The following is a 22,336-nucleotide window of genomic DNA, read 5'->3' on the forward strand; positions in this document are numbered from 1 at the left end:
CTCCTTGGTCCTGGATGGAAACCACCCAGGCAGATAACCAGTTCATATCTCTAAAATAATGACTTTGTATCGAACAAGCAGTTATGAAGAGAGATGAGGATGAGGAGTACCACTCAGGTTACACGTGTGTGTAGGTGGATATAAATCCATACTACAGTATCAAAAAAATCTGGCTCAGTTTCTTCAATTTTTAAGTTGGGATGGAAATTGGGGCCACAAATTGGCACTGAGAGACTGCCTTTAAACATCTGCAGTTGGTCATCTAAATACTTTTTCTGCCTTAAAAACAAGAGTTCCAAAGAAAAAAAACACCTGCAATTAAATCAGAAGGCTGCAGTTTAAGTCCACGTTCCATTCCTCTCCGATCAGCTGTTTTGTCTGCGTCCAGCTTTCCAGACTGTAAAATCCATCACGTCACTGCGTCGTGGCGAACAGGATGTGTAGCAGCCAGGTGGACACTGATGCCGCCCGCGATCTAAAAGCTGCTCCACACCGGGGTCACCGTGCCAACAGCCCACCCCTCTCGCCCGCTTCAGCGCTCAACCGTGCAAATCCGTTCTGGTGGCAGATCAAAGGCAGCGCGGCATGTAGAGAGTCATCTGACCCACGCTGGCTGTGGGATCAGACCCGCGACGTGACGGCTCAGTACACGCAGGGAATTCTCAGTGAACCTCTCGCTGTGCACGCTCACGATCTGGCTTCTGTCTGCAGGAACTTATACTTTGGATTTGACAAAGACACGGGATTAATTAGAACTTTCCAAACAGACTTGGGGGGGTGATCATTGACATCGTGTCCACATGATTTGATGTCGTGCTGCGACGAAACCAGAAAAACTGCTCTTTAAACACAAGATCATAAAGTTTTCCAAACAGCGTCTGCAGCACATAAACTGTGAATCACAGAAAGTAGGTGATTTTTAGTTTCATGCTTTTTGGCACAGTCGTGTGTTTTCAGCTGAAATATATAGTTCCATGTTTATGTGAATGCAGCCAAATTCTTTCTGAAACCACTGTATATTCTTGGCTGACTTTTGGACATATGAGTAGAAAGAAGCGTTTAGTACCACTGTGTGTCATGCACAAACCTTTGACACACATATATATTTATTTATATGTGTTGTTTTATTAAAAGTTGTGATTATGTTGAGTTTTCTTCCTCACACAAAAGATAAATATGGCAAAGTCACATTGACACTCATCAAAAAAGGTTATTCATCCAAACATACACCTCAAAATTTGTATTTGTAGGAAATCCACATTTCCACATTCTGGCAGCTGATTTATTAAATTAAGATGGAAGAGTTTATAAATATTATTATTTTATTATATTATATTATTATTTTATATTATTATTATTATTACAACCACAAACAGTGCAGTTTTGTTTGTTTGTTGTTTTGTTGTTTTTCGGTTGAATGATCTGATTAAATGGAGGTTTGGTGTTAATCGGGGTTCAATCAATCAATTTTTTTTATATAGCGCCAAATCACAACAAACAGTTGCCCCAAGGCGCTTTATATTGTAAGGCAAGGCCATACAATAATTATGTAAAACCCCAACGGTCAAAACGACCCCCTGTGAGCAAGCACTTGGCTACAGTGGGAAGGAAAAACTCCCTTTTAACAGGAAGAAACCTCCAGCAGAACCAGGCTCAGGGAGGGGCAGTCTTCTGCTGGGACTGGTTGGGGCTGAGGGAGAGAACCAGGAAAAAGACATGCTGTGGAGGGGAGCAGAGATCAATCACTAATGATTAAATGCAGAGTGGTGCATACAGAGCAAAAAGAGAAAGAAACAGTGCATCATGGGAACCCCCCAGCAGTCTACGTCTATAGCAGCATAACTAAGGGATGGTTCAGGGTCACCTGATCCAGCCCTAACTATAGCTTTAGCAAAAAGGAAAGTTTTAAGCCTAATCTTAAAAGTAGAGAGGCGTGTCTGTCTCCCTGATCTGAATTGGGAGCTGGTTCCACAGGAGAGGAGCCTGAAAGCTGAAGGCTCTGCCTCCCATTCTACTCTTACAAACCCTAGGAACTACAAGTAAGCCTGCAGTCTGAGAGCGAAGCGCTCTATTGGGGTGATATGGTACTATGAGGTCCCTAAGATAAGATGGGACCTGATTATTCAAAACCTTATAAGTAAGAAGAAGAATTTTAAATTCTATTCTAGAATTAACAGGAAGCCAATGAAGAGAGGCCAATATGGGTGAGATATGCTCTCTCCTTCTAGGTCCCCGTCAGTACTCTAGCTGCAGCATTTTGAATTAACTGAAGGCTTTTAGGGAACTTTTAGGACAACCTGATAATAATGAATTACAATAGTCCAGCCTAAAGGAAATAAATGCATGAATTAGTTTTTCAGCATCACTCTGAGACAAGGACCTTTCTGATTTTAGAGATATTGCGTAAATGCAAAAAAGCAGTCCTACATATTTGTTAATATGCGCTTTGAATGACATATCCTGATCAAAAATGACTCCAAGATTTCTCACAGTATTACTAGAGGTCAGGGTAATGCCATCCAGAGTAAGGATCTGGTTAGACACCATGTTTCTAAGATTTGTGGGGCCAAGTACAATAAGTTTTATCAGTTTTATCTGAGTTTAAAAGCAGGAAATTAGAGGTCATCCATGTCTTTATGTCTGTAAGACAATCCTGCAGTTTAGCTAATTGGTGTGTGTCCTCTGGCTTCATGGATAGATAAAGCTGGGTATCATCTGCGTAACAATGAAAATTTAAGCAATACCGTCTAATAATACTGCCTAAGGGAAGCATGTATAAAGTGAATAAAATTGGTCCTAGCACAGAACCTTGAGGAACTCCATAATTAACTTTAGTCTGTGAAGAAGATTCCCCATTTACATGAACAAATTGTAATCTATTAGACAAATATGATTCAAACCACCGCAGCGCTGTGCCTTTAATACCTATGGCATGCTCTAATCTCTGTAATAAAATTTTATGGTCAACAGTATCAAAAGCAGCACTGAGGTCAAACAGAACAAGCACAGAGATGAGTCCACTGTCCGAGGCCATAAGAAGATCATTTGTAACCTTCACTAATGCTGTTTCTGTACTATGATGAATTCTAAAACCTGACTGAAACTCTTCAAATAGACCATTCCTCTGCAGATGATCAGTTAGCTGTTTTACAACTACCCTTTCAAGAATTTTTGAGAGAAAAGGAAGGTTGGAGATTGGCCTATAATTAGCTAAGATAGCTGGGTCAAGTGATGGCTTTTTAAGTAATGGTTTAATTACTGCCACCTTAAAAGCCTGTGGTACATAGCCAACTAACAAAGATAGATTGATCATATTTAAGATCAAAGCATTAAATAATGGTAGGGTTTCCTTGAGCAGCCTGGTAGGAATGGGGTCTAATAAACATGTTGATGGTTTGGATGAAGTAACTAATGAAAATAACTCAGACAGAACAATCTGAGAGAAAGAGTCTAACCAAATACCGGCATCACTGAAAGCAGCCAAAGATAACGATACGTCTTTGGGATGGTTATGAGTAATTTTTTCTCAGATGTAGATTCCAGAGGTTTCTAATTAGTTTTCAGTATTTTACCTATTTTCCCTCAAACTGTAAGTTGTTTTGAGGCTTTTTTTTTCGCACTCACTGTGGCCTCATATTTTTCACCTGCAAGTTGTGCATCTCATAGAAACAGCACAATCATCGCTTAAATTTATGCAAATCTGGAATGCAAATCTGCCAACTGTCATACGTAGGGGTGCAGGTTGTTGTTTTTTTTTTGTTTGTTTGTTTGTTTTGTTTTGTTTTAAACAAGATCTGGGTTGTGAAAAATTGTTAATCATTGGTTAAATTTGAAATGAAGCATGGAGAATCAACCAATGTTGATGAATATCACTAGTTTAAAACTTAGATTTGGTTATTTTTCCTGAGTGAAGCATGATTAGTTCAAGGACTGTGGGAAATTTGAAAACCTAGTGCTACACTGTGTGTCCAGGGTGGGAGGGGTCTGCAGAGATGCTACCAGCTCACTTCCTGGTCCTGGACCAGTGTCACAGACTGAATGGTCCCCCCTAAAAATTGGTCTGCCCTGCCTTTACTGAGCATGCGTCATTTGGGATCACAGCAGCACGTCTGAGTCTGACTCTCTACATCCAAAGTGATCAAAGGGAATAATGTGATTATTAACCATCAGATGACAAAGTAAGACCTCTTAAATAATTCTAAAGTCAATTTTAAGCAGAAAAGAGGCTGTTTCAAGCAGAAACAAGGTGATAACTGACATATGGAAATGATGGAGGTGCAGTGAATGCAGCACCAGCATCTCCTCTGGCTGCGGTGCTTTGATCGCTTCCTCCATCTTTTATTATGAGATCATGTTGAATTTATGTAGAAATGATTGTTGTACAAAAGCTTCAGATATCTGTTGCAGAGACAGATGATGACTGGAGTGCAGATTGAATCAGAAACGAGGTGATAATCGGTGAACCGCGGCTGATGCACAGAAATGACGCATGCGCAGTGAAGGCAGGGCAGATCGATTTTTGGGGCGGACTCTTCGGTTGGCGACACCAGTATAAGTCCCAGATGGAGGGCAGGCTGACTGATTATTTTTTTCTGCAGATTTTTTATGATTAGTTCAAGGACTGTGGGAAATTTGAATACCTAATGATAATTTCTATTTTTATAATTTCTAGCTATGATAAAGAGTGTGATTATTTAGGTTAAAGAATATAAACCTTTCAAACCCACCAGCAGGTTTTGGCGTTTAAAGGCTTTAACGTTATACATAAAACATGATGAATTGTTACACTGAAATATACATTTTGATTAGATTAATGTTGCTGAAGATGGTTTATTGTAAGAATTTAGGTTATAAACATACAGTCGTGGTTTTGGCGGACGTGTGGCATTTAAAAATCAGCATTCCTCTTCAGAGCTGTGGAGTCGCGGGAAAACTCACTCGCCCCTCGTTTGCACAAACAGCAACAGAGCAAGCTTTGTACGCGGCGCAGGTCCATGCACGTCGCTGACACCAAGAGGACGACTCCAGTTTTTCTTCGTTTGTTTCCTCGATGAAAGCGTGTGGATTGTTGTGAGAACGCCGTCTCATCAACGAGACTTTCTGCTGCTTTCGACAGAAGCATTCCACCTGTGTTGGGATGCTGCCCTCGGGCCATTCCCAGCATAAAGTCTAATCCATAAAATAGCAGGGGTGCCCCACGTGCACAGCACTCCCCCCGTCCGTCCTCACTAACCAGGGGCCCTTTCAGCAGCAAACACACAGTTGTCAGTGCAGACTGTTTCCTCAGCTGTGGCTGCTGCAGCTGCAGTCGTCCAGCTGACTCTGCAGATTTCTTCTCCAGAGCAGCCAGAACTGAAGCTACTGTGTGCCGCTCAACTCTGCAGTGGGCCAGAAAAGGATTCCTACACAAGAAAAACTCATCACATTTAGAGTTCAGGGTTCTCCCTTGTGCCTGTCCCGTGTTGTGTTTTCTTTTTAAGAAGATTCTTCTGTGTTGCCGCCATGAAGCTGTAAGTGTTGATGCAACAGTTAGAAGTTGCACTCTGCATCCGTCAGCTTCTCCCGTCACTGTTATGTCGTGGGTGTCTCCATCTTACACACTCGGTTTTTAAGAACTGCTTCCTCCAGACACACACACAGAAATGCAATGGGAAACTAAAGACTCCTACATTAGGAATCAAACTGGGAACCCATCTTGTTGGACCTGATGCTCGTCACACCCTACACTTTCGACCACAAATCAGATTTTTATTCATACCTTATTGAAACTGTAGGATATTGTCGTACTAGAGCTCTTGCTGAAATTCTATTCTGCCTGCATTAATTCTGTTGTACCTGCATTCATGGAAAATGTCCACAAGGTGGAGATATTGCTCCATTTTAAGAACCATGGGAGATGACTCTGGCCAACCTGTTGTTTATAGTGGTAGATGATGTGAAAAAACTTCTTACTTTGCACTGGCTACAAGAGATAAACTGTTAGCGATGGGAAGGTTTCTGCATACTCGCTGGAAAATGTTCATGCTACCTTCTGTCTCCGTCTCATCTTTAGGTTGTTCATTGACCAATGCAGTTTTGCCTCACCTGTTTGCATCATTTCACAAGTTGCCACCTCTGATTTTCCAGGTGTCTTTGAAGGATCATTGGGTATTTCTAGAATGACTTTCTCTCACATGAATGGTTAATTAGGGCAACTCAGTGAGGCATCGTAAGGGAATGTCAGCTACGATATTATGACCATGTGGCGCACTTCTCTGTTTATGAGCCACATGAGTCACATGTGCCTCAAGATCCCAACAACTGCAAAAACGCCACGGACACCCCCAGGAATTCCCTAGCCACAGCAGATAGAGGAGGTGGTGATGAGCTGGTTTTCCGCCTGGGTGGTTGCCAACCAGGATTCAGGGTGGTTCTCTAGTGTGGCAAATGCAGTGACATATGGCACGAGTGCATGTTGCTCAGTCTGCATCCATGCAAATAATGTTCCAAAGTCTAACTGCAGGAAGTCGGGCAACATTCAAATCCAGAAACACAACGCAACATATTGACGGGGAATTTCAAAACATGGTAACGTTCCTGTTCCTTGTATCTGGAATGCTGATTATTGTGACTTGCCCAGGATGCGTTTTTAGTATGTAAGCTTTGTTGTTTTTGTTCCTGCTTCCTGGCTGAATCTAACGGCGCTCTCTTTTGTGCAACAGGACTGCAGTGTTTACGAGATGGAAGAAAAGATTCTGGAAGTTGTAAGTAGACGATGGCTTCTCTTTGTTGGGCCTCGTTTATCTGTGTGGTTGGGGCGGAGGGAGTCCGGCGGGAGGAACGTCTTTTAGCATGCAGATTGTGTGACGTGCTGTCAGCGGACAGTTTTGTGAGCGAACAGAGCAGGCGGAACTTTGCCAGTGCACGAGGCATCTCTAATGCACGCCGCCGGCCATCAATCACAGCTTCCTGTTCCCGACATTCTTCAGACCTCTTGGACCAACCGCGGTTTCCGCTAGCATTAGATATCTCAGTCACCCTCATTGAACTCTGCGTCTTTGCTCTCTCTCTCTCTCTCTCTCTCTCTCTCTCTTCCACCAGGAGGTCATGTTCTTGCCGGTTTGTCAGCAGGATGACTGTAAAACCAAGAACCGGGTTTTTAAGATGCGCCGTGGTGATGCAGCCGTCTCAGCTCCAATGCAGCTGCTGTTTCACGTGTCTGGTCTCAGTCAGATTTGGCTGATCGGAGTGCATCACTCAGCATGGAGCACTGGCGCGCTGCACCGTGGAGGATGTTGTGCAGAGCTACTGCTGATGCCAGTACTCTTCCTGAATGTACTTCGAAAGCAGCAGGAAGACTTTCTGGCCACTGCAGGGGAAACTGACGCTCTAGAAAACACGTGCAGCCCAGTGTCTCACAACTCACCTTCTCATTACGAACGTCCCAAAATTATTGATTTAGGATTGATTTGTGTTTCATTACTGTTGATATTACTGATCATCATAACTGTATCATGAATCAAATCTTTTTTTTTTAAATGATACCATAGAAAGTCAATGACCACATGGAATAAACAGCGATTTCTTGGAGAAGAATCAATAATGATTAATAAAATCTACAAACAGGAAATAAAAGGCATTAGAGCTCTGACACAAACTCTGCACACTCTGATATAACCATGTCCGATAGTTCACATTACCAATCAATCAGAAATAGTCTGCTAATCAATATGAACTTTAAACCATCTCTCTAGCCCTATTTGTTATGAAGATATAGCAGGAAATATGTTTTTCACACCATGTTTTTGTTGAGTTTGGCTTTGACCTTAGTCTGATCCTCTCCAAAGTTAATCATCTCAAGATATCTGCCCAAGTAATTTTCACACCAAGTTTGGTGAAAGTCCATCCAGATGTTTTGTAGTTATCTTATTCACAGACACACACACAGGACCAATTACAATGCGCTGCTTCGCCTGGACATAGGCTAATCACTAATTATAATTTATATCTAAGAATAATTTCTTAAAAGTTAAACATCCACCACAGATTACCTTCTACATAATTAATGTGAATGTTGATGTAATCATGTATCGTGTGGAATTGCGATAGCTGCATAGTGTCGTATTTTATAATTACTTTATAGTTCAGCATCCTCTGTTCATCCTCCTGGTTTTTCTCTTTGTTTTAAGATATCTTCTTGTTTTTAATCATTCCATCCTGTTCCTGTCTGCTCTGAGTATCTCTGCAAAAGTCATCGTGCAGTCTGCCACAGAAGGACCCCCCCACCCCCAATAATGATGTGTTTTTAGTCCTGAATTAAGTGCCGTACATGCAGCTGTTTTCACCCGTGTGCACGTGCACCGCCTGATAATGGAGCGCTAATGGCTTCTTTTAGTCTTTCTGTAAATATGGAGACACACTCGGACTCCATGCCACAATGTTTGTGTCGCCGCTGCTGCAAGCTGACCAGCCTTCTGCTCACGTTTAAACCTATCAAAGAAAATGTCGAAGTTCACTGCACGAAATCACAGCATTTGACACGTTTCGTCTCGTATTTCCTCTGCAGTCGAAGATCCTGAACAGCATCTGTGATCAGACTGTGAGAACCACCTCAGACCCCCTGATGAGCCAGTCGGCCTGCTTGGAGGAAGTCCACCTGAGCGACATCAAACCAGGGGAGGGCCTGGTGAGGAATGAGGGCATCAGGAACCTCTGCAGTGTCTCGAATTTTGACCCTCTGTTTTATGTCTGTGTGTCACTGTGCAGATATTTTGGTTTCACTGAAACCGTACTTTTTGTTCCTTCAGGGTATGTACATCAAAAGTACCTACGATGGGCTGCACGTCATCACCGGAACCACAGAACATGTAAGTACCAGAGTTGGCTCGCCCGAATTCTCTGCTGCTAGATGTCCGTTGCTATAATGTCATATCGCACGAAGGCGGCAGTTAACAGTCGTGTAAATAATGTAAAATGTGATTCTGTTGTGTGAACCGTGGTTACGCTGAAACGTGCACGTCTGTTAAGCAGCCAATTACACGGCTGAACGTTTGTTCGACATGCTTTTGCTCAATAAGCTTTGATAACTGTAGAAATACTGAAGTCCATAAGTATTTGGACAGCGGTGCTGTTTTCCGTAATGTTGCATCGGTGCACCATGACAATGGAGTTAAAAAGGAAACAATCAAGATATGTGCTTGTAGTGACAACTTTAAGCTTTAATTCAACAGGGGGGGGGGTGCAGTTCAAATTGGGTCGAAATGCGTGGACACAACCACGTGAAAGTAGCGTGCACGCACCGACAGAGTGCACTTCTCTAATCCCCTTTCTGGCGTAATGTGCACTTGCTGATAGGTCATATTGTCCTGAAGGGGCTTCACAATAAAAATCATTTTAACATTTGAACAGTGTGTTTGAACGTCACTGTTCCAGTCATGTACTTTCTAAATAACACGCCGGCTAATTCTGCAACAGCAAAATGATTGGAATGGTCCTTTAGGATGTTCTCCTGATGTTTTCTCTCAAAAATTCTTGAAAGGGTAGTTGTAAGAAATCTTGGAGTCATTTTTGATCAGGATATGTCATTCAATGCGCATATTAAACAAATATGTAGGACTGCTTTTTTGCATTTGCGCAATATCTCTAAAATTAGAAAGGTCTTGTCTCAGAGTGATGCTGAAAAGCTAATTCATGCATTTATTTCCTCTAGGCTGGACTATTGTAATACATTATTATCAGGTTGTCCTAAAAGTTCCCTGAAAAGCCTTCAGTTAATTCAAAATGCTGCAGCTATAGTACTGACAGGGACTAGAAGGAGAGAGCATATCTCACCCATATTGGCCTCTCTTCATTGGCTTCCTGTTAATTCTAGAATAGAATTTAAAATTCTTCTTCTTACTTATAAGGTTTTGAATAATCAGGTCCCATCTTATCTTAGGGACCTCATAGTACCATATCACCCCAATAGAGCGCTTCGCTCTCAGACTGCAGGCTTACTTGTAGTTCCTAGGGTTTGTAAGAGTAGAATGGGAGGCAGAGCCTTCAGCTTTCAGGCTCCTCTCCTGTGGAACCAGCTCCCAATTCAGATCAGGGAGACAGACACCCTCTCTACTTTTAAGATTAGGCTTAAAACTTTCCTTTTTGCTAAAGCTTATAGTTAGGGCTGGATCAGGTGACCCTGAACCATCCCTTAGTTATGCTGCTATAGACGTAGACTGCTGGGGGGTTCCCATGATGCACTGTTTCTTTCTCTTTTTGCTCTGTATGCACCACTCTGCATTTAATCATTAGTGATTGATCTCTGCTCCCCTCCACAGCATGTCTTTTTCCTGGTTCTCTCCCTCAGCCCCAACCAGTCCCAGCAGAAGACTGCCCCTCCCTGAGCCTGGTTCTGCTGGAGGTTTCTTCCTGTTAAAAGGGAGTTTTTCCTTCCCACTGTCGCCAAGTGCTTGCTCACAGGGGGTCGTTTTGACCGTTAGGGTTTTTCCGTAATTATTGTAGGGCCTTGCCTTACAATATAAAGCGCCTTGGGGCAACTGTTTGTTGTGATTTGGCGCTATATAAATAAATTGATTTGATTTTGATTTGATGTTTGTTAAAGCTGCAGCCTGTATTATTATTATTATTATTATGCATCATAATCAGGCGTTCTCAGAATATTTGCTTCACACTTAAACTGTGGGTGTTTCAGTGTTTTGCACTTTTCTGACGCACCTCTCCGTCATCCTCCTCCTCTCCTGTTTAATGACACATTTATGTGAAGGAGTCAGGAGCAGCTCCTCTGTAAAGGTTACTGTGTGTCACAGCTCTCCGACAATCGGTGACTATCAGCAGAATGGTGATTAACGCACCGACAGAGCTGCAGCGCTGCCGTCGTCACGCCTCCTGATTCCTGAATCATCGTCTGATTCATCGACCTGAATCATCCTGTTTGACATCTATATGACACAAAAACACAAATCACCTGATCTGGCACGCAGTAGGGAGTTGTTTTTGATTTGTTTTTGTTCCTCATTTGTTTTGTTAATTGGATATTTTAGCTTCTAGTCTTTTGTAGTTCCTGTCGGTCGTCAGCTGCTCGTCTGCGTTGCAGAAAAAGCGGTTGAACTGGCTTTGACCTTTCCTGTGCATGTTTTTTAGTCACCTGCAGACCTGACCAGGAAGATCCACGCTGGAGACGAGGTGATCCAGGTCAACCAGCAGACGGTGGTGAGCGGCACAGCACTTTAACAAAATCAATCACAGCATTGATCAATCAACAAGTTTGACTGAACCGCTCATGATATAATGGAGTTTTATACAATATTTAAGTTCTGTTTGTAACTAAAAGTGTCACTAAAAGGCCAAAAGGTGAAGAGCGATGATGTGGTAAATTTGGATGTCATGTTGCAAAGATATTACTGCGTCTGGTATGTGTTAATAAAAGAAATAAATGATACATTTTGAAGGATTTGGGTTGAGTATATCCAACTTAGCACTAAAATTAATTAATTGTTATCATTACGAGTGATTGATTGCAGGCTTTGCATGCATGTGAACAATTATAATGTTGTCCTCCAGGGGGCAGATTTTGCACAAAAGTGTTTCTGGCTTTGGTGGACTCATGCAAGCTTTTCTAACATATTTGTTTAAAAGTTGGTGAAAACTTTTTAGGCAAACTGAGATTTTTTTTAATATATACCAGTGTTTCCCAATCCTGGTCCTCGGGACCCAAAGTACGACGTGTTTTCCAATTGTCCCTGAACTAGTCAGAGCAAATTAGCTCACTCAAATGCTGATTAGCTGAACGCATCTGACTGAGCTCATCTCCTCTGATTAGTTCAGGGACAATTGGAAAACACGTCATACTTTGGGTCCCGATGACCAGGATTGGGAAATGCTGCTATAAACCATTTTCGTGACAACCCAAGCTGATGTCCATTGTTTTCCGTTGTTTGACCCTGTGACTTATATATATACGTTGATGAAAACAAATTTTCTGAAAGCAAGTAAGAGAAAAAGTAGGTGTTTTTATAAATATTGCTTTTTTCCTTCATTTAAAGTGCTCTATAAATGAATTTATTATTATTTTAAGGCACACTGTTTTGTTAATCAGCTTGCTGACTCTGTGGTATTTGACTTTAAATTCTGACCACAGTGACTGAAGTAAGATTATGAAAAACTTGCTGATATTAGCTTGCGGATTAGCAGCATTATCTGCCGTTTTAGTGAGGCTAGCATGTTTATTTTCATGAATTTCATAGCTTCCTATCTAGTCCTTAATTTCAAAACAAAAATAGCCGTCTGTTATGCATTATTCTTGTTCCTATTTCTGTCGTTCTTCAGAAACAGCCTTTGCACATGAGGTGGCTTTCCTCCTCTAAACTGTGGTTGTCTGGATTTTTTTTTTAAATAACTGAAAATTCGTCTCATTCTTCAAACTCATCAACTGATCATTGAAGAATGATGTCAGCTTCATTCGTAGGCCGCATATGATGGATCAGGAATCCTCTGTGCTTTTGGAATCATAGCAGTTTCAGATGCGTGCGTTAAGCATGAAAACTAAGAAGGTGGTAATTTTTTGCTTGTTTCGTTAGTTTGAGTGCACGCTGTGGTGATTAAAGGAGCGTCTTCTGTGTTTGTGTGTCTTTGTGCTGCGCTGCAGGTGGGCTGGCTGCTAAAGCACTTGGTTGTCAAACTGAGGGAGGATCCCAAAGGTGTGGTCCTGCTCCTGAAGAAGAGGCCCACAGGTACGACGGGCTTCACCCCCGCCCCGCTCAAAAACATGCGCTGGAAGCCGCCAGTAACACAGGTACAGACACACATATCCTCCTTTCATCTTTGAAGATCTGCAAAAGATTGTGTGTGCGCGTGTGTGTGTGCGCGTGTGTCACTGTGTAGTTATCGTCAAATAATTATCAGCTTTTTAGGGAGTTGGTTCCAAAGCAGCAAGTTCAGACAAGCATAGCAGAGCCTCCACAAAAGCACTGCTTTTGTCTTGGCGCACAGGTCCCATGATGTCACTGCGTCTCAGAGATAAAGCCGCCAGGCTGCAGCGTCCGACTGTCCTGAGATTGTTAGATTAGATTGCTTTTATTGGACGTGATCGACCCCGGATTGGCAGGAAGGACTCATGACCTCCTTCCCAAACAAGAGCACTTAGAACCAGAGGAGCACTTGTTAGAGTGCAAACCTGAGTGTTCTTCCTCACGATGTGAAATTGGTTTTTCAAATCTGGAAAAATTTCCTGTATTTGCCACGTTCTCAGGTTTAACCTGAGTTCAAATGATCCGAACATTTCCTCAACCTGAATAAACCCAGAACCTCTGTGTGTGTGTGTGTATATGTATGTGTGTATGTGTGTGTGTGTGTGTATATATATACACACAGTAGTGTTCAGAATAATAGTAGTGCTATGTGACTAAAAAGATTAATCCAGGTTTTGAGTATATTTCTTATTGTTACATGGAAACAAGGTACCAGTAGATTCAATAGATTCTCACAAATCCAATTTGTGAAGAACATCAGCTATGACATTTTGGTCATGTGGTGCGTTTCTCGAGGCATCTTCCAGCACGTCAGCACTTCACTATTGAAGACCTCCATGGCTGGAGAAGGTCAAGAGGATGCCTACATTTTACCTGTCTGCAGCAGATTGATGGTTCCTTTTTAAAGGTGTGACTTTGACCTGTTGTCTACCCGGGGTGGTTGTCATCTGGGACCCGGGATGGTTCCATGATGTGGTGGACCTGATCTACAGTAGTGTTCAGAATAATAGTAGTGCAATGTGACTAAAAAGATTAATCCAGGTTTTGAGTATATTTCTTATTGTTACATGGGAAACAAGGTACCAGTAGATTCAGTAGATTCTCACAAATCCAACAAGACCAAGCATTCATGATATGCACACTCTTAAGGCTATGAAATTGGGCTATTAGTAAAAAAAAGTAGAAAAGGGGGTGTTCACAATAATAGTAGTGTGGCATTCAGTCAGTCAGTTTGTCAATTTTGTGGAACAAACAGTTATGAATCAGGTGTCCCCTATTTAAGGATGAAGCCAGCACCTGTTGAACATGCTTTTCTCTTTGAAAGCCTGAGGAAAATGGGACGTTCAAGACATTGTTCAGAAGAACAGCGTAGTTTGATTAAAAAGTTGATTGGAGAGGGGAAAATGTATACACAGGTGCAAAAAATTATAGGCTGTTCATCTACAATGATCTCCAATGCTTTAAAATGGACAAAATAAAATCCAGAGACGCGTGGAAGAAAACAGAAAACTACCATCAAAATGGATAGAAGTATAACCAGAATGGCAAAGGCTCACCCATTGATCAGCTCCAGCATGATCAAAGACAGTCTGGAGTTACCTGTAAGTGCTGTGACAGTTAGAAGCCCAATTTCATAGCCTTAAGAGTGTGCATATCATGAATGCTTGGTGTTTTTGGATTTGTGAGAATCTATTGAATCTACTGGTACCTTGTTTCCAATGTAACAATAAGAAATATACTCAAAACCTGGATTAAACTTTTTAGTCACATAGCACTACTATAATTCTGAACACTACTGTATATATATACACACACACACACACACACACACACACACACATACATACATGCGCACAGACTCTCACAAGCCACTTTATTAGGTACACCAAGTACTGGGTTGGACCCCTTTTGCCTTCAGAACGGCCTTAATTCCTTGTGGCAAAGATTCAACAAGGTGTTGGAAACATTCCTCAGAGATGTTGGTCCATATTGACATGATGACATCATGCAGTCACCCGTTCAACCAGTCTGTCCATCCTCCTCTGACCTCTGACGTCAACAAGGCATTTTTGGACTATTCTCTGTAAACCCCAGAGAAGGTTGTGTGTTAAAATCTCAGTAGATCAGCAGTTTTTGAAATACTCAGAGCAGCCTGTCTGGTACCTACAACCATTCCACTGTCAAAGTCACTTAAATCCATTTTCTTCCCCATTCTGGTGCTGTTTGAACTTCATCAAGTCGTCTTCACCACGTCTAGAAGATTTAATGCATCGAGTTGCTCCTTTGTGATTGGCTGATTAGCTGTTTGTGTTAGCAGGCAATTGAACAGGTGTACCTAATAAAGTGGCCTCTGTGTGTGCGTGTGTGTGTGTGTGTGTGTGCGTGCGTGCGTGCGTGCGTGCGTGTGTGTGTGTGTGTGGAGAGAGATAATATAATGTATGTGTGTATAGAGTATGAGGCACTATCATCCACCCCCTCCCCTCCAAATACACACACACACACACACATCAGTCAACCTCAGGTACGGGGGTCCCACTTCCCCCCAGAAAATGTTAAAAATCCGAAGCCTTTTTCCTGCAGTCTGAGAAGATAAACCCTGACTCTCTCACCATGTTTTTAATATACAATTTTTATTTGAAACATTGTAAATCTTCATACTCTTTATGCAGCAGCGTTCGTCAATCTACCTTTGTTTGACCTTTCCTATATTTGATCACACCTACGGTCGTATGAGGGGGGGCGCTGGTATGAGCGGGTGGACGGCGGCTCAGAGCCACTCAGATGCTGAACATGTTCCCGATACAACGTGATAAAACTCGACCAGACCCGACGAGACTTCACGAAGTCTCCTTTCCTCTGAACCGCACTGAGCCACAAAGACTCAAACTAAATCATGACAGATCTTAATTATGCCCCCCCCCCCCCCCCCTCCCCAGATAACGTTTTGGTTATGAGGACGCGTCTGGAGACGGAGGAGCTCGTAAACGCTGTGCTGATAGAGTCGCTCTCATCCTATTTGTCGTCTGCACGTTTCAGCTTTTAACCGCCGTCTCCACACCTGCGTCCGGCATTCAGACGGCAGACCCGTTATAAACGTGCACGTCCTGTTTAAGAACTCATGACGAGATGAGACGACGTCGGGTCAGAGTGCGTTTCTCACAACAACAGAGGAGCATGAGGACGGCGCGTCCCCCCGGCGTCCTGTTTTAACAAGTCGTCAGGATTATCTGAGCGAGCCATCTGAGTGTGTGTGTGTGTGTGTGTGTGTGTGTGTGTGTGTGTGTGTGTGTGTGTGTGTGTGTGTGTGTGTGTGTGTGTGTGTGTGTGTGTGTGTGTGTGACAAATGATGAGAGGCGCTGGCTTTGGGAAATGTCTGTAATTTGGGCACATGGGAACTATTTTGGGGGAAAAAAAACAAGGGGAATAATTTGCCACAGCGGCATTTAGACATTTAGCGTGTAATTAATTCACCCCATCTCACACTCCGTACGGTGCTGATGTGACTTTGTGTGCAGCGGGATTTGTGTGTCTTACCGCTGGACAAGTCACGGAGTCGATGTTGTCGAGCGTTTGGAAACATAACTGTGGGAACTGACCGCGGCTTTTAAGTACACGTCTCTCCGACTATTTTGGACTTCACTGACAATGTTTCCGTACCTCAAAGAAGAAGAACTCCCAATCGCCAGCAAGGTTGAAGATGTTTTACAAAAAAGAACAAAACAATTCAGAGAGTTTTGACCCCATTTGGAGCAAACTTGGTGGAACGCAGGGGCGGGTGGGCGCTGACAAAGGTGTGAGGACATACGGGACAGGTCTTACATGAACACAGGCTGAGTGATGAACGCTGTTGCAAGCAGCAGCCAGCGTAAAACTTGTGACAAATCCCAATGCGGCTCTGTGCTGCTGGATCCACGACCCTGAACGAACAGGAGCAGCCGGAAGACAAACAGCAACTTGATTGTAAGTATTTAGCTTCCCAAACTGTTTTAGGATACAGGAAGTAGGCTGGAGATTTTTAGTTTTCTGGGGGCACATGTCCTGGGACACCAAGCCCCCATTTCCTTGACGGTAGATCTACCCCTGGAATGATTAAGGGTCATTGAAGGACAAAGGATTTGATTTTGAGAAAGTTTTGGGAGCTTTGTTTATATTTACAGTCAGATCCATAAGTATTTGACAGTGAATTTTTTTTTTTTTTAATTATTTTGCATCTGCACCATCAGATGTGCATAGAAACGACTGAGGTATGGGTCACAGACGCTGCTCCTGAAGGTCACCCACCCTGCACGCTCGCCTGATGCTGCCACAGCTGATTAGTCAAGTCTGGTGTTTCCAAGCTCTTGATTGGCTGAGCTCACCTGCCTTGGTTAATTAGCAGTGGGAGGAGCATGGAGAGATGGGCAACATCTCCAGGAGCAGGCCTGGTGACCTGTGAACTCAGGTGATGTACGTGTCATGTGGTCAGTGTGTTGACAGGCATAATTGTGCTGTATTTTGCAGAACAACACCTCACTGGTCAGAACTCAGTCCCCCTGCAGCTCAGCTAACGGATCAACCAAGAAGGAGAAGACGGCCGCGTTGGACTTGTACATCCCTCCTCCTCCTCAACAGCCGTACACGCCACGGTGGGCCAACCTTTTTTTTTATTTCAGCTTTTTTTATTCCCATTTTGAGATGTAAAAGTTACTACACCAATAAAAACCAGATTGCGAACAACTGGAGTGAGCCAGTCATCGTGTTCCACCTTTCCTCACACTGGCCTTTCAGACCGGTGTGACTGTCCCGGCCCCGACTTTCCAACTGCACACTGTGTTCTTATCAGCCGTCATCTCTGCTGTCACGGCTATCCTTTTGGAGTCGCGGTTTCATTTTTTTTTCCTGCACGCTGACTCACTATTACAGGGGCTGAATTCAAAAAGGAAGCTTGGTGCATCTTCATATTTATCTTACTAAACATTAACCAAAGCCTGCTAACTAATGCAGAGGAGGTAGATCAGGGAGTCAGGAGGAAGGCTACCGATGTGTAGACCCAAGTTTGATTCCTAGTCACACTACCTGTCTGTGTCTTTGGACAAGACACTTCATCTGCATTGTCCCAGTCTACGCAGCTGGAAATGGGGACCAGCAGTGACTGGGGAAGTAACGTGCAATGGACTCTCGTCCTGTCTCAGTTCAGGGGCTGCATCCTTCAAAGACTGCAGAGGCCAAACCAGTGGTTCTGACATAAGATGGTCCAACCCAAGGAGCATTTTGGGATTGCGTCATTAGATTGTCCCGCCCCTACCCCCGTCTCCTGACAGCCTTGTCAGCCGCTCATGCAAAGTTACAGTTGTGTGAATAACCCGGAGTTTAGTTATTGGTTTTCAATACTTAATACTTTATTTATAAGTATTACTTGTCTGTGATTGTACATATCCAAATTGTCCTTTTGTTTTCGTTTTGTTTTTTTGTTTTACCAATCATTTTGTCTTGGAGCAAAAAAAAAAAATTATACAGTGACTGTTGGCATCATTTGGGCTTCGACTGATACACCTGTTGCATACTTTATTTTCACGGGAAACGAGGCTGCATTCGCTGCCGCATTCCGAGTAGCCTTTAAAATGAGACATCCTGGTCATGCCACTATGACGTATGTGGTCAATGAGGGCAACTTTCCAAGGATGCATCCCCTAAAATGAGACACAGCTGTAAACTATGGCCTACACGCAGCGGTATCTGGAGATAAACACCAGCACCAACGGGCCTCAGAACCTATGTAGGACATTTTACTTCTTTTTCTAACTAACAAACAAATGACAGCAAAATCCTCAGCTGAGATGTCCTTTTATTATTTCTCCACGCAGGGAGGTGAGAGCTGATTCCATCTCCAGCGTCAGCAAAAGACCAAAGGGCTCCGAGTCACCCAACTCCTTCCTGGACCAGGAGAACAGAAAACGCAGCACCATCGGAGATTATGACAAGATAAGCGTTGGCTGTCCAATTGAGGCCAGAGTCATCCAGCCCCGAATGAGGGAGCCCAAACCTTCCCGTGGTCAGTACCGCCTTCACGGAATCTCATGACTAGTCCACTGATGGATATTAACCCGGGAAGAACGACTTTTCTGAGTATTAAAGTTGTTGTCTGCAGGTAAAGCGCGGCCTCTGTCCATGCCAGCGGATACCTGTGGCGCTGTGGTCGACCCCTACGCTAAACCCTGGACACAGGGAAGGAAAGGTAAACACAAGCGTTCATTTGACCCATTGGAACATTTGGTTGAGAAATTAAAAAGTATCTGTTCAGAACCAGAAAATAGCAGAACTGAAAGTGGGAAGCAGAATGATGTCATCGCGGGTATGAACAGTTAGTGGAGACTATATGGCACCTTCGGTCCACGCATAAAGTTCCGCTTTGAGAACTAGTGAGGTACAGATGACTCTGGACCTGGGTCTTGAGTCTAGAATTCATTTCTAATGCATTTGAAAGATTGGGACATTTTAATCCTTTGGTCCAGCGTCCACAGGACTAATGACATTGAGATTTGTGTGAGACACAGTGCACTGACTTAAAAAAAAAAACATTCTGAAATTTGGTACAAGCCATCCTCGGGGGACTGTCTGGTCATGGTGAGATGGACTGTGTGATTGAATTCCTGTGGGACCCCATGAAGGACAAAAAGTTCCATTTTTCACACTGCTCCATTTATTGCAAAAGAACCCGTTCAGTAACTTTCTGTAATTTCATGTAAAGATTTCTTTGAAAGCTGCCTATAAACAAAAAAACATCTCTTTGCCATTGAGTCTCTGTAAGGGCCCCTGAAAAGGCCAAAAAATGACATTTTGTACATTTCTCAATTTATCGCTCTATTCTTATAGATTCCTTGAATCAGTGTTGACCTACACAAAGATTTTCATTGAGCTTGAATCACTGATGTCACTTTGCCCGTATGTGGTCACAATGACTCTTCCTTTGTCTAAAGGACTTCAGGGTCTCTATTTGTGACTGATAGTGGCGAGGCAGGGGTCTGCGGTCCTTGATTGCGCTGTGTTCTCTCCGTTCCAGGTGAAGATCTTATCTACAGATACCTGAGCAATGAGCGGATTCCCACCATTGCTGAAGAAGCCACCTCAGTGTCTCCGCCCTACAGGCCCACAGGGGAGCGACACCTCATCAGAGTGGACCATGTCCGCGGCACTCGCTACTACTCCAACTCAGAACTCCACAACAGCGCCACCATCCCCTACCAGGAGGACCCGAAAAATGCCTCCGTAGCCCACGTGACCAAACGTACATCGGCAGAACGTTCACTACTGGTCAGTTGGATCACGCGGCTTAAGCTCTTGACTCAGTGATGATGCGCTTCATGTTGGGGGCTTCCTGGTCCTGTGTTGTGTCCTTCCTCAGTGCCTTTGAATTTAATGTCCAGCTGTTTTGTGGGGCAGCTATGGTGGTCTTTCTCACACTCCTCTCTCCCCAACCTCCATATTTCCCTGGTGTTGCTACTACTACTACCAACTACTACTCCTCAACCAGATTTGCTTTTGTAGTACTCACTACATCACACCATCCTTTAACACTGCCAACAATCTTCTTCGTCTCTGACTACAAGTCTCAGGATCAAGAGAATCCAGTATGCTCAGCTTTAGGACTCTTTGAGCTTGTGTGTTGTCTCTGGACCCATGTGGACATGTTAACGTATCAGGTGCTGGAACATTATTTAATATGCAAGTCACTGCAACGGTCTGAATACCTGATCTGACTTCTGGCTGTATGTTTAATTTGATTTTCTTTGCATAAATATGTCCTAAAATAAAAGAATACATCGTCAGCATATACCTTTATTGTTAATACCGAGTCACACAAGGGATTCTCAAAGTGAATTTCATCTATGAAGTTGACAGAAGTGGCATGGACTGGAAGCTTTGTGACATCACGCAATCATATGTGACTAGCTTACGTTATACTTTCAAAATCAAGCTTGTGGCTGAAGTTGTTAACTGGGTCAGAGCCCAACATTATGTGATGAACATGGATTTGGTTTTGGTTACAAAGAGAGATGCTAACTACTCAAGCTAACTGGCTTAGCCCAATCACTGCATGGCTCACTAGTCCAGCTAGCATGGGTAATTAGCACTGCTGTTTGCAGCCAAAACCAAATACATGTTCATCACATAGTTTTTGGCTCCAACCCAGTTACCTGTGGGTCTAACTTTGTAACAAGTTTGATCTTAGAGGTGTAATGTTAGCAAGCTAACTACCTAAGCTAGCTGCTTTTGTGAGCCATGTAGTGATTGGGCTAGGCCAGGTAGCTTGCTGGCTATTATAGTTTACTTGTTAGCTAGCTTTGTCACATTTTCATACCATGTTTTTTTGTTTGTTTGGTTGGTTGTTTTTTTTGGTTGTTTTTTGTTTATTTGTTTTTGTTTGTTTTTTTGTGGTGACTTGGTTGCATTACATTGTGCCATCGGTTGCCTTTCATGAGATTTCCGTTCTTTTCAGAAAGTGTTTATATTGGTTGGAAAAAAATTGAAAAGTTCCCCCCTTGTTTTTATTAATGTCTTTACTTGTTCAAAGTTGTACACTGTTTGGTGCAGTGGAAAGTTATATTTTCTTTGACTTTAGTCAACATTTTCCAAATTAAGAGGTCTTTATGTTAAAAAAAAAGGTCCTTTAAGAGGCACAATTCAAATGACCAAAGGAGGTGCCACGAGTCACAAGAGAAACAGTGGCAGTATTATTTAAAATATATATATAATAATAATAAAAAAAAATAGTGTCAGTTGTTGCTTTAATTGCTTTTTGTTAAGTTTTGAATAGCATTTTATTAAAAAATTGCAGTACTTTTCACTAATCTTGTATTGTCTCTTTATTTTCCCATTGTTTTAAAAGTATTTCTCATAAGTACATCTGTTTAAAAGTAAGGTTTGGTGGATTTCACAGTTCTATTAACTCAGAAATTGAAATTTGTTTTCATGAAAAGGCAGTTATAGATGCCACTAAATGTTCCAGTTGAGCTGCATCATCAAAGTAATGGGGCCTGAAAATTTTACAAGAATTTTTATTTTTATGTTGGGGATGGGGAAGTATGTTCAAAACATTTTTTCACGTGGTGCAAAGTTCACACACTCAACTGTGTCGAGGTGAGTTCACATTATTGTGCTCTGTTAGTCCTCCAGACCTGTTGGTGGCACCTGAAAAAAATTCATCTTTTGTTTCAGTGGCTACAAAACTAAGCATTCGCATTAGCTGGTCTGACTTTTAGCTCATTTTTGTAAAACAGGTTTTATCTGGAGGCTGACATTTCAGCGTCCAAGCTTTTATTGCTGAAATGTCAATCTGAAGACATTTGTTGTTGGCCAACTGGGGAAATCTTAAGAGTGCGTTTTTAGCTTCTTTTGCATTGTGTGCACAAGTCTTCTGTGCGTATTAGAATGAGTCCACATCCAGAAGTGGATCTGGATCATATTGGAATTTCAAGACTGCACAACTTGAATTACACCACGCTGTTACATGATTCCAGAGATATTGTCCAAATTTCAAGACTTTTTGTGCATTTCAGAGAAATTCAAACTCTTAAACAGGTAACAAAAGAACTCAGCCTGGGTTAGGGTTGGGATAGGACTAGGGGTAGGCA

The 22,336-nt window shown here is 42.7% G+C and overlaps 1 protein-coding gene across 2 annotated transcripts in view; it reads left to right on the plus strand.

The window, feature by feature from the left end:
- Positions 1-21,366, plus strand: part of LOC117531690 (connector enhancer of kinase suppressor of ras 3-like) — a 109,051-nt gene extending 87,685 nt beyond the window's left edge. The window contains exons 2-10 of one of the 2 annotated variants that reach the window (XM_034194795.1): positions 6,702-6,743; positions 8,546-8,665; positions 8,787-8,846; positions 11,119-11,187; positions 12,623-12,769; positions 17,226-17,350; positions 18,569-18,756; positions 18,853-18,939; positions 19,765-21,366. In XM_034194795.1, coding sequence (XP_034050686.1) covers positions 6,720-6,743; positions 8,546-8,665; positions 8,787-8,846; positions 11,119-11,187; positions 12,623-12,769; positions 17,226-17,350; positions 18,569-18,756; positions 18,853-18,939; positions 19,765-20,054 — 1,110 coding nt within the window. In that variant the 5' untranslated portion in view covers positions 6,702-6,719 and the 3' untranslated portion in view covers positions 20,055-21,366. The remainder of the gene's footprint in view (positions 1-6,701; positions 6,744-8,545; positions 8,666-8,786; positions 8,847-11,118; positions 11,188-12,622; positions 12,770-17,225; positions 17,351-18,568; positions 18,757-18,852; positions 18,940-19,764) is intronic. The other variant, XM_034194796.1, reaches the window with a different exon arrangement.
- The last annotated feature ends 970 nt before the right edge of the window (positions 21,367-22,336 follow it).

Source organism: Thalassophryne amazonica, chromosome 19, assembly GCF_902500255.1.
Source record: "Thalassophryne amazonica chromosome 19, fThaAma1.1, whole genome shotgun sequence".
NCBI classification, from domain to species: domain Eukaryota; kingdom Metazoa; phylum Chordata; class Actinopteri; order Batrachoidiformes; family Batrachoididae; genus Thalassophryne; species Thalassophryne amazonica.